Raw genomic sequence first — 12594 nt, 5'->3', positions numbered from 1 at the left:
CCAGTAATCCTTCCCTGAGACATTAGGCAAGTCATTGGCTCTAATCCGCCTAAGTACAGTGACCAACTGTGACACTGAATAAGGTTGAGTTGGTCTAGAACGCACCCATCGCTCCTATTCGTCCCAGAGTTTGCCATAAGAGTTAAGATCTGGACTCTGAGCTGGCCAGTCCATCCAGGTACCGAATTTTCTGTATACCAGTTCAGTGTAGCCCTGGAAACATGACAGGTGGCATTGTCGTCCTGATAAAAACATTTCATGGGCCTCCCTACGAAGTGTTCTTGTCAAACCGCCACATTAGTGGCCATTTGGAACTCGTGTGCAATGGTATGCATGGGTCCATTTCACTTGAGCGGAGGTGTCCAATCACTTTTGCTTACATACAGGGGTATTCAATATGGGAGCGATAACATCGTTTTTGCGTTAATATCGCACTTTTGATGTCATTATCGCAGGTTTGACTTTTACACTGTATTCAATTTCAAAGACTTATCGCACTTTTGAAAAGTCTTTGATAAAAAACGGGGATAACTTTTCACCATTGAATAGGTGTCGAAAAAAAGTGCAGAATTGGGGTTTAGGGGTGCAGGCTTAAAAAAAAGTAGCCTGCACCCCTGGGAATGACATTTAAAAAAGAACTGTGTCAAAAAAGTTTAAAAAAAAAATAGGGACACCCCAAAAATTTAATTTAAAAATTGAGGTGAAAAAAAAAATGGAAAAAAATTGTTTAAGAATAGGGAAATAGGTTCAGGGCTATTCTGCAAGTATGCGGCAGGTGTTTTGAAGAATAGATTTATAGCGGCAGGTGCACAAATGCAGAATTTTTAAAAACTAACTTTAGGGACATCAAAATATGCTAGTACCCATTTTCATGTACCCCAAATTTGATGGGACCACTTAAAAAAACGAAAAAAAATAACCTAAGTGCTCTTCTGCATCACTTCTTCAATGTCGGGAAAAAAACACCTGCCGCGGCTATTTAAATCCCCGACTTTCAATTAAAGGCTACAACGGGGGTACCCATAGTGATCCCCCATGTTTTTATAACTTTAGGGGTGTCTTACAATTTTTTTAAGGAAAAATTCGTAACTTTACGCAAATCCAACTTCGGAGTTTCCCGTTTTCGTTAACTTTATATTGAATACGGGTATAAGCGGGAGCGCGCCCGATTATTTAACGCAGGTAAAAACTCTGATATGAAACGTTAACTTCGACAGTGAAGTTAACGTTTCATATTGAATACTGTGTGTGTATGTATGTATATATATATATATATATAATGTATCTATGTATATATTTAGGGAAGGGTGCTGATCACTGAGGAGGGCACTTTTCTATTTTTTGGAGGGCATAGGTTTGATGTAACATTTAGCCCTACCGCCCAACACTCTAATGTAAGGTTGGGACACCTGTGAAAAGGGGAGTGGCCTTGTGTGATGGGATGTGATCTTGTGGCACGCTCCTGTTTCCATCCGTCTGGGGTTAGGACCAACACTCCTTATGATTGTTATTTGATTTCTTCTCTTTACAAATTCAGGATATGTTCCAACATCGTTTATTTCTGATCAACATTTTGGTCCCTTTGCTGACCATTTTTATATTATAGCATTCATATCAACAGCCAGAATGTGGAAATCAAACTTACCAGGACCTGTTTTTAAAAGACCCAAATTGCAGCCAATAATAATTACCCGTGTCACATCATCATAGTGAGTTCGCCACGGATGGTTTGGTATGTGAGTCACGCTCGGGCACACAAATCCCGCCTAATATATTACAACTTCTGTTAGGTGGTAAATGTTGAAAAACCACAATCCAAATAGTTGTCTGACATTCAGTGGTTGATACCAATTTCTTCAGGGACAATATGTGTGTAAAATGCACTCGCCTAAATACTAACAATACAACACCTGTGTCGGCCATAACAATCATTACGCCACACATGGACTGGGATACAGTCTACAAAACACCAGTCACAACCATGCTGCGTCCATGAACTTCAGGACTTGAAGGACCCACAACGACACGTCAACCCTTGGTGTCTGTAACCATGGTAATGTGATACATAAACATTGAAAGATAAAAACAAAGAACAAACAACTGTTAACACCCAAATCATAATGATTACACGCACAGTGGAAAGCAACATGTCCATCTCAGTGACAGATGTTACAATTAATCGAAGCAAATACCACAGTATTACCAAATCATATTAGAGTTAATCAATACTAGACAGATAACATATAAAAATATGTGTGGGAATGACACTTGGCAAAAAGAGGTGTGGGAATTACACTTTGCTCCAAGGGAGGGGTGGCAATGCCGCTTGGCAGGAAGAGAGGGGTGGGAATGCCACTTGGCAAAAGAGAGGTGTGGGAATGACACTTGATGAGAAGAGTTATGGAGCTGACACCAAAACTGAAAACTGCCACGCACCGAATGTTCCCTTAGAATACACACCAAACCTGAATCACAATGAGTGTGGCATTATTGAATATGAATACATTTTAATAGATGCTGAGGAAAGAAGTATAAAGAAAGCCCTGTGTTTGCTCTCTATTGCAATTTACATCCACTCATTGTTATGAAGGGTACACACGGACAGACCATCAGACAATCAGATAACGATCGTTATCTGATCGTCCTGCATATGCTGGATCGAATATCCAGCACATGCAGCAACCCCCCACTACTATAACGACCCGCGATCAACTATCGTGGGTCCATATAGTAAACAGGCTAACATGGTCGATATTGACCATGTTGGCCTGCATGCACAGGCAATGGTCGATATTTATTTATTATTTATTACCAGTTATTTATATAGCGCACACATATTCCGCAGCGCTTTACAGAGAATATTTTGCCCATTCACATTAGTCCGTGCCCCAGTGGAGCTTACAATATATATTCCCTACCACATGCTCACACACATACACACTAGGGTTAATTTTTGTTGGGAGCCAATTAACGTACCAGTATATTTTTAGAGTGTGGGAGGAAACCGGAGTACCTGGAGGAAACCCACACAAGCAGAGGGAGAAAATACAAACTCCACACAGTTAGGGCCGTAGTGGGAATAGAACCCATGACCTCAGTGCTGTGAGGTAGTAACGCTAACCGTTACACAGTCTGTGCTGCCCTATATCGACCATTCGTGCCCGCGCATCGACCATCGTTTGGTCGTTTGAGGGGGCCAGAAACAGAACTATATGAACGATAATGATATAGTTATCGTTCATATCATCCTGTTTAATCGTACAGTGTGTACGCAGCATTACGTGAACATGGTGTCCACAGTGTTGCTTTGCAAGGAAGTAGGAAGATAACCCTATAAGTTGAGTACTGGGTGACATCCTGTATTTTTAGTGTTGCAGTAAGTTTCACCTCTCTGTGGAAAATGAGTCAGAATGTCCCTCCTGCTCTTATATTACACCAAAAAATGTTTCACAACTGTAACTTCCCGCTAAGGCAAATAACGACACATGCCCCACATTTGCCATTTATTATGGTGTTGAGACTGCTGCTCATTTACTTTTAACATGCCATGTTTAAAGCATTTACTTGTGCTGTAACTGTCGCAACAGTTCCAAACCTTGACATGTTGCGACAGTTATACTATTTACTTTACATCTGCAACATATTTAAATTATTTTATTTAAAATGGTAATACCAATTTGTTAAAAACTAAGAATTTATTGATTCCATTTAAAGTATACATATTTAAAATACCGATTTAAAGGTGCCTACACACTTGGCGATGTGCTCACGATCCAACATCATGTACTATTTCCCTTGAACCCTCCCCCGGCAGTCCTGCACACGATTTGGTGTAAAAATGTGTCCAATGTGACAAACGATCTATCGTGCATCCTTAGCTTTTTCCAGTGCATCGTGTCCCAGATTGGCAAAGCTGCCCTAGAGCACGGCAGATCTGAAGATGCAATGTATGACCTGCGGGGACGCGCATCGGCATAGTGATCGTGTGTGGACACTCACGATTTAGGCATATTTTACATGATTTGTCGTCACGATACATCTGAATCGGGCAAATCGTGTAAAATATCGCTAAGAGTGTAGGCACCTTAACACTTAATATATTAGCTATTTAATTTTCATTCTTTACATAGCTGAAAATATCTGTCTCTGCATTTAATGGAATTCAACCAATTCTCCATTCTTTAAACCAGATGTGCACCTTTTATAATCATTTATCTGTTCAGCATTTGAGTGATCTTGACAGGTCACTCTTCTACCACTTAACAGAGGATTCTTGTCAGGAGCAAGGGAGTCATTAACTGCATGCTAGGGCATATTTAAAATCACTTAGTGTATCTGCATTTTATTTTACCTTTACCTTGTGACAATGTTGTCTGACACTGTACTGAATATGTTAGCATCTTCCTGTGCGTTTCTTTAAAAAATAATCACACTAACACCTACAGTAGCATGGAGAAACAGTATTTATTCAGTGTACTTATTTTCTGTATGCTTTTAGTACTATCAGTGTTGTACATCCATTATCATGGACAAGTTCATGATTTGTACAATAGGATTCCACACAGATCTTTCATAAAATTATTTATATGCATACTCTTTATTTAACAAACATTTTACTACCCAGCGCAAAGAAGCAGCTACTTGTTCAGCCATGTAACAACTTTATGGAATGTTTGAACGTGTTTTAATTTTCCCTTTGGATGGGGGTTTTGGACACCTGTCCTGGTGGATGATGCAATTTTCATTTATGCACCTCAATATACAGTTTACAGCTGTCTGTAACACATGCCTGTAATTTGTATACAGTGTAACTTTGATATAAATTACAATGTGCCTGTTTCATAAATAAAATACCATTAATTAAGTTGACATGTGGCAGAGCCTATCATTTTGACAGTGAAATACAAGACCTGTTTTTACAGATGAAGAGAGGTGTGTGTGGAACTTTGTGTACTGAAGACCTGTTATACTCAATACATAATGCTTAACTTTTTTATGTCTGTAATCTATCATGTTATTCAGTTGGGAAAGGAAAGATTTTGTGTTATTTTTCACATCTGTTTCTTTTCAGCAGTGCAGTCCAAATGTAAAGGAATTAATTTTAAAAATAGGAGGAGCACATTATGTCATTTCAAAATGACACAGACAATGTGACTAACAGATTGACCTTCATTAGTGTCCTCACTTCATCTCCATCCAACTTAGAGATTTTTCTTATTACAAGTCACTGCCTATCTGCGCTTCTGTGCTGTTTCCTGACTGAATACTGTAGGTTAAATATTTTCTACATACAGATGTACACCTAGTCTCAAGACGACTGGCGCGAGTGAGCTGCGCCGAGCAGTATAGCATAATTTTTACTCTAATATGCATCTTTGTCACAACGCAATGTGACAAAACCACTTCATGAGACCACAGTAATTTATTTGATATGCTATATTTGTATATCTGTGTGCGACTAAGTGCAGTCTAGTGAAGGGAGTATAGTGTAGTGAAGTGATTACGTTTTTTTTGTATGTCTACATGTATGGGTGGAATCAGTATGAATGACCGCCGGCCCTATGGCCGATGCCGGAAGACCGGCAGTAGTGAAGATCCCGACAGGGGATTTAGGTAAGTATAACTCACCCTAACCCTCCCTTAGGGGTGCCTAACCCTAACCTCCCTCCATAGTGCCTAACCCTAACCCCCCCTAAGTGCCTAAACCAAACCCCCCTCGTCCCTGCAGCCTAAACCTAAGTCTCCTGGGGGGGGTGCCTAACCCTAACCTCCCCCGGGGGTGCCTAACCCTAAACCCCCCTTCCCCTAGCCTAAGCCTAACCCTCCCGTCGGGTGCCTAACCCTCCCTCCATGCGGCTGTCCGCTCCTGCTGCCCTGTTTACCTCCGTTTGGTATGCGGGGCGTCGGGCTCTCAGCGTAGGGATAATGACAGGCGTCGGAATTTTAACGCCTGTCATTAGTACCCTGCCAGGATTTGACAGTCGGGAAGCCGGCAGGACTGCATCCCCTATGTATGTGTATTTATACCATTACATTGGACCCAGCATTTGTGGTCTGCCTGCTGCTCTGTCCTACCCCTCCCTAGTGTACCCCTTCCCTGTTCAGAATGGTCCTCCGTTCAGTCTGTCTCGAAGCTCGTTGCAATGGAGCCTTTGGAGGGGCGGCACGTGGTCCAGCTACCACTGCGCATGCATGTTGGAGATAGTAGAGATATATATATATATATATGTAATGCAATATATCGGAGAAGAGTGCACTCACCAACTCACCAGGGCTTTTGATAGAAGAAAAAGTTTTATTCCAACATTCACATCATATCCATTTAATAACACAACGCTTCGGTCTACACAGAGACCTTCTTTAGGATGAGACAAGAAGCCAAAAAACTACAGTCTACTACTCCCTATAAATACCCAGACCACTTACCAGTCTGTATCCCATGTGTAACGCCTCTGGAAATGACATCTCCTACAGGTCCACCCACCCTCCAATATAGTGGAAAAAAACACTACTCAAAGTCATCAGTTAACTGATACAGCCCAGTGTTACCTCTAAACCCCCATGCACAGGTACAAGCATCCAGGCATGTCAGAGATTACAACAGCGAAGGACCACGATCACAGTAAACCCGGCGTGCCTCGACTGGAAGTGCGCAGCACTTCCTGTTTACGCTCCACCGTGACAAGCAAACACAGGAAGTATCTCATCCGCAGCCATGACAACAGAGGTCTGCACCAAGCCCATTGAACCCCCAATGTAAACCATGGCACTAAATTCTTCAGTGTGTCATGAGGAGTGATCTGCTCAGACCTTAACGCAGATAAATGGGGCACTTATATAGGTATGTAAGAGAGCACTCTTCTTTGATATATTGCATTATATATGTGGAGCCCCATTTGGAGGCAGACCACTGAGGATTCAGGATTCGTATCTAATTGTGTGAGAGTGATGATCCCTTGAATATATATATATATATATATATATATATATATATATAAAGCACAAAGAGGCGGCACTCAGAGACCATTTAACGAAGTTGAAAATAATGCAGTGTTTTTTGCAAAATCTTGGCGTTTCGGGGCGACACGCCCCTTCATCAGGATGCTGAATACATTGTGGTATTCTGCATCCTGATGAAGGGGCGTGTTGCCCCGAAATGTTGATGATTTTGCAATAAACCACTGCTTTTATTTCAACTTCGTTTAATGGTCTCTGAGTGCCGCCTCTTTGTGCTTCTATTTGGTGGGGACACTGGACCTGATTCAGACCCACTCGCAAGCTGGTCGATTGTGGGCCAGTGCGTGCGCACTGCGCGAGCCCTGGAGTGAGTGCAAAAAGCACTCGCTCAGGGACTCACTACAAAAGGGGCGGCTGTCGATGTTGATCGACAGCTCACCACTTTTTGTAGGCGGGGAGGGGGGGGGTGGCTGGGCAAACAGAGGCGTTCCTGCAGGAACGCCTGCCGTTTGTTGGCGGCCCTACTGACATCACTCGTGATATCAGTAGGTTGACTTCCTGCTCTGTTAGAGCAGGAAGTCCACTGGGGCTTGCGGCAACGAGATCCTACCGTAAGGGTCTCGTCGTAAGCCCGATGGTCTTGATGGTCACCCACAGCTATGCGAGCGGCCAGGAGGCCGCAACTTAAAAGACAAGCGCCCTCCCTGATTCAGAGCGAGCGCTCTGAATCAGGCCCACTATTCCCTGTTAGGAGGGCACCAGAGCAAGTATCGTGTATTTTCACACAGTGAGTGCCGGATCATTGCTGCATTGTTATTTATACATATTTGTCAAGGGTTTTTCTTTTTTTTTTTTTTTTGTTACCTTGACAAAAGGGCTCATAAGCCCTGAAACGTTGGTGATTTTTTTTCCTTGCTCGGGGAATGTAATCAGAAATGTAAGTTGCAACAGGACTCACTGCTTTTCCAGCTGTCTGTTTTGCATTAGGAAACACCAACAAAAGTGACAGGGTCATTGACCATGGCTTACCAGTTTGGTGGCCAATAGTGGTATGTACTGTACATGTAGTTGTGAGGGAGACTACAGTGTTTCTGAATGTTCTGGGCAGCATGGAGCAAGTTGTTCAGTTTATGTGCAGTGACATACCATGACGGCGAAATTGTTTTCACCGATTGCAGAACGGGTGATTTGAGGTGTTTGAGGTGGTACAGATATGTTTATGTAGCATTGTGGATGAAAAGCGGCATTTAGGAGTGTAATAAAAAGAAGGGAGATATATTAGTAATGTGTATCTGTCTGATGCTGTATAACTATGTTTAGTCATGTTAATGCAGAAAGAGTAGGCAGGAATTTATTGCAGAAAGTTAGTAAATTCCCTTCCTTCCCAATAAACCTATTCTTCATCATTCTCTATACTTAGCAGGCCCTCGGGTGTCACATATAGCTGGTACTTCTGAAGGTAAGGATACAGCAGCGCTGAGTCAATTAATTATAGCTGTCGTGTCTGATCTTCCTGCTACATAGTACGGTGTAATGATTAGCATTACGGCCTCTCAGCACTGAGGCATTGGGTTCAATTCCCACCAAGGCCCTAACTGTGTGGAGTTTGTATATTCTCCTTGTGCTTGCCTGGGTTTCCTCCCACATTTCAAAAATATACTGGTAGGATAATATTCTTAATAATAATTATTTATCTTTTAGTACAACTATCACATATGTAGAAATAACTCCAAATTTGAAATCGCAAAATGCTTCATTAATATGTATATATGTCATGAAAATTAAGTGATATAAGTTTCTGTTAGAACAAAACATGCACTTGGATAATTGTAAGAGGTACTTTAAAGTTACACACACCTCTGTAAACATTTTGCCTATTTTATGAATGTTTGTTTTTTGTATTTTACTATACTATACTGTGTATTTGGGAGACATTTACCATCCTTGGGGCTTTTCTGCAGCAAATTTGCAGCAGCTACATTTTTGAAAAGCCAGTAATGATGGAGAGATGCTAGGGTTATTATGCAGGATAGTCTCTATAGAAACCATACAAAATAGCAGTATGACAATAATTTCTACTCCTCTGTTGGAAATCTGCTCTGACAGCCTCAGCCTGATACCCTAGAGCAGGGGTGGGGAACGTTTTTTTCTGCCGAGGGCCATTTTGATATATAGAATTTTATTTGCGGGCCTGGTGCAGGCCACGTCCCCTCTGTGTGATGTCACACGGGTGGGGCCACAATCGCCGGTGATTACAGCATGCCCGGAGCATCCTCAGGAGCTGTAAGGGCAGCGGTGTGATAGTCTGAAGCATCCTAAGGACACCCCAGGCGGCACTTCTGCATAGATTCTGGCTCCAGGGTGCTATTCCAGGCACCCTGCTAGCCAGATGAGGCTAGCAGAAAAAAGCTCAGAGGCCCAGACCAAATGATTCCGGGGGCCTTATACAGCCCCTGGGCCTGAGGTTCCCCATCCCTGCCCTACAGGCTTTGGGCACAGACCAGGTGCCTGATACCACAGGAAAGAGAGTGCTGGGAAACATTGCAAGTGATTTCAGAGTATTGATGGGCTGCTACATGGACACTTCTGAAAACAACTTCAGTCATCCTGGCTGGAGAATCATAAACTTAAGCAACTGCAATAATACTGGTTAAGTGTATTTTTTTCAGTCTAGAATTGACTTCATATAGCATGGTTTAGCTGTAAAGAGAATTGAAGAGTGTGTTAGTAAATGCTGCCATATGGAACGGCCTATTAGCTGAACAGAAGGAATGTTGCCTTTGTATACTGTATGTCAGAAAGCTCAAATCTGATAAATCCCACAATGTTGATATAATTTAACCAGAACACAATAGCCTACTACTAGAAAAGAAACATTCCTCACCATGTTGCTTGTGAGTGCAGATGGCAAACCACTCAGTCAGGAAGCCACAAATCTCACAGTGCTCAGTTTGGATGATGGGCAGTAGGAAAACACATTGCTTTTCTAAAAATAACTTTTTTTTTCTGTTGTATTCAACTATATAATCATGTATAACCTGCTGGCATCTAAGAGAATGGTATATACATTGTTTTGCAGTGCAGAGAGGTAAAACCATTTGTACAAAGCAATCCATATTTGGAAAATGGCATTTGAATTGGCACAAGTCCCATTACAACCATTATAGGTGTTGTCTGTATATCTATGTATTTAAACCTGGAATTTCCTGTTCTCTGTCTCTCGCTGTGTTCTCAGCTTTCAGAGTACTGTCCTGGCACTGCCCTTTGTCTAGAGAGAAGTGACCACTGGTACCCTCTAGTGAAAATAAATAAAATATGCAGTTCTTTTCTATTTAAATTTTTATTTTTATAAATCCAGCCACTCTTTCCACGTGCAGTCATCTCAGCCAGAAAACGGCGAGCTCAGATAGGATTTCAACAGACGTTACCTACAGCCTTTCTGTAAGGCATGGGAGATGTAGTTACTAAATCCGTACATATGTTGAGTCAGACGGGATGCGTCCAGCTCTAAGCAGTGACATTTGTACTAGGTGTATGTTAGACCTACAAACGTGTGTATGTATTACAGTCACAATCAGGCAGGGGCCTACCATGACATTTGTGGATCATTTGCAGAAATTGGCAATGGCTCCTATATATTACCCAAGAGTAAAACAAAAACACACACACACACATATGTACCTTTGACACGGAAAACAGGCACTGTAGCAACTGCACCTCCAGCTACTATGGTACTGTAAATATGCCTCTGAAACCTGCACTATCCCTAAGCATGATGCTCACTGGGGGTCTTCTAATTTAATTGGCCTCTGCTTATTTCCCATGTGAAAAGCAATTCTCCCCTTTGGGGGTCTTATGAACACTACAGTGGAGGTTTTAATCATATTTGTTTCTTTCACATATAGGTTTGCTTTTTCAGCAGGAATATTGATTGTCTTTGTTTTTTCCAGGATGACATGACAGATTCCTTGCGGGATTTCACAAACCTCCCAGAAGCCGCTCCTCTGTTAACCATACTGGACATGTCTGCCAGGGCAAAGTATGTCATGGATGTGGAGGAGATCACACCAGAGATTGTGGAGAGTTTTGTCAACGACTTCTTAGCAGAAAAACTGAAACCAGAGCCCATTTAACAAGATATTGATACAGTCTTCATACAATGCAGAAAGTTATTAAAAAAAACCACAAATACTTATCTCCTCTTGCCACAAGGATTTTAAATGGTATCTCTTCTGAGAACGCCTTGTCGAGGTGCCTTTTTGTGTTTTGTTTTTAAAACAATCTGATCCTCCTTCAGAACTGTTTTTCGCCAAATGCCTCTGAAGAAAGCTTCACCAAGTGTATTGCCAGCCTGGATTTGAATGTCATATTAGTCATCAGCAGTAGGCCCTAAACCTTTGCTATTAAGAATGTCTCTAATTCAGGTTTTGATGTCCTCCTACAACTGGCTGCCTCAGCAGCGCAAAAGTGTTATTTCTAGTAAATGTATTTTCATCATTTGATTTATTACAAGTCTGCAATATCAGGCACTTCTAAAGCATTGTATTTCTATTTCCCTGTTTTGTTATCACATGCAGTTTTAATACACAATCTGTCAGTGTTTTTTGCTTGATTGCTTTTATATGTTCAAGGAGCTACATGTACCGTGAATAGAATTTCACAAGTCAGTATTCATGTACTGTATCATGTCACATTCTGGATTAGCAGTGCTGTGCACATGTTCATATCTGTCTTGGGACTATCTTGTTATATAATGTTTCTCTGTCCCAATTATACTAACTCTTCACATCTTTGCCACTTTGTTATATGTAAAGCACAAACCTGACATTCTTTGGTATTAACTTATATTTTTTGTATTTTCACTTTTACAACTATCCCAACATCCATACAATCACACTTTTTTATATTCTAAAGGACAAAGGATGTGGAATATATTTGCAGGGTTCTTTAAAGTCAGATCATCATCATCAATGTTCAGAAAATGTTTGTCTTGTAATATTATTCAAAAATTCTGCACAAGTTTCCTGTGGAGCAAAATATATATTGTTTAGAAAGAAGTTAGCACATATTGGCATTGTGTTTTGTTTTTTTTTCTTTTTTTGTACCTTGTATTGAACAAGGAAGGCACATGAATGTAAAATTAGGAACAAGGCATTTGAGTATAAGTGAGACAGAGGTTTCTGATAAATCTATTCTGGTCTGTTGAGGTGGTTTATTTCTGTCAAAGCAGTATTCTCGACTGTGACTTGTATTAATGTGATCACATATACAGCATGTCCTGTGAACTACTGGCGACTAGGCCGTACCACTGCAACAGAGTTATCAGAAACATTTGACAGTCAAAATATTGACCAACAGACATTGATTGAGACGTTAAGCCAGTTTCAATAAAGTGATCTTGTGTGTAAATATTGCGATGTATTTTTGCAGTTGTTTTACATGGGTAATATATAGTGGTGGTCATTTTATGTTCTGTTTATAGTTGCATAATGACCTGATTATGAATACTTGGACAGTCATATCTCTTTTACAGGGGAGGGAATGGTTGGCTTATAAAAGAGGGGATTTTTTTTTTTTTTTCTTACTACTAGGCGGGTGCAGGGGGGTACCGTTAGGAATTATGTCTACTGGGAGGTC

The 12594-nt window shown here is 41.2% G+C and overlaps 1 protein-coding gene across 1 annotated transcript in view; it reads left to right on the top strand.

Annotated features, from left to right (window-relative positions):
• The window catches only part of NXN (nucleoredoxin), a 118392-nt gene extending 106026 nt beyond the window's left edge, over positions 1 to 12366 (top strand). Inside the window, exon 8 of the mRNA XM_088445984.1 lies at positions 10908 to 12366. Coding sequence (XP_088302110.1) covers positions 10908 to 11090 — 183 coding nt within the window. The 3' untranslated portion in view covers positions 11091 to 12366. The remainder of the gene's footprint in view (positions 1 to 10907) is intronic.
• The last annotated feature ends 228 nt before the right edge of the window (positions 12367 to 12594 follow it).

Source organism: Taudactylus pleione, unplaced genomic scaffold, assembly GCF_031769625.1.
Source record: "Taudactylus pleione unplaced genomic scaffold, aTauple2 ptg000391l, whole genome shotgun sequence".
NCBI lineage: Eukaryota > Metazoa > Chordata > Amphibia > Anura > Myobatrachidae > Taudactylus > Taudactylus pleione.
The sequence above is the reverse complement of the archived record's forward strand: the minus strand, read 5'-3'. Positions and strand labels throughout refer to the sequence as shown.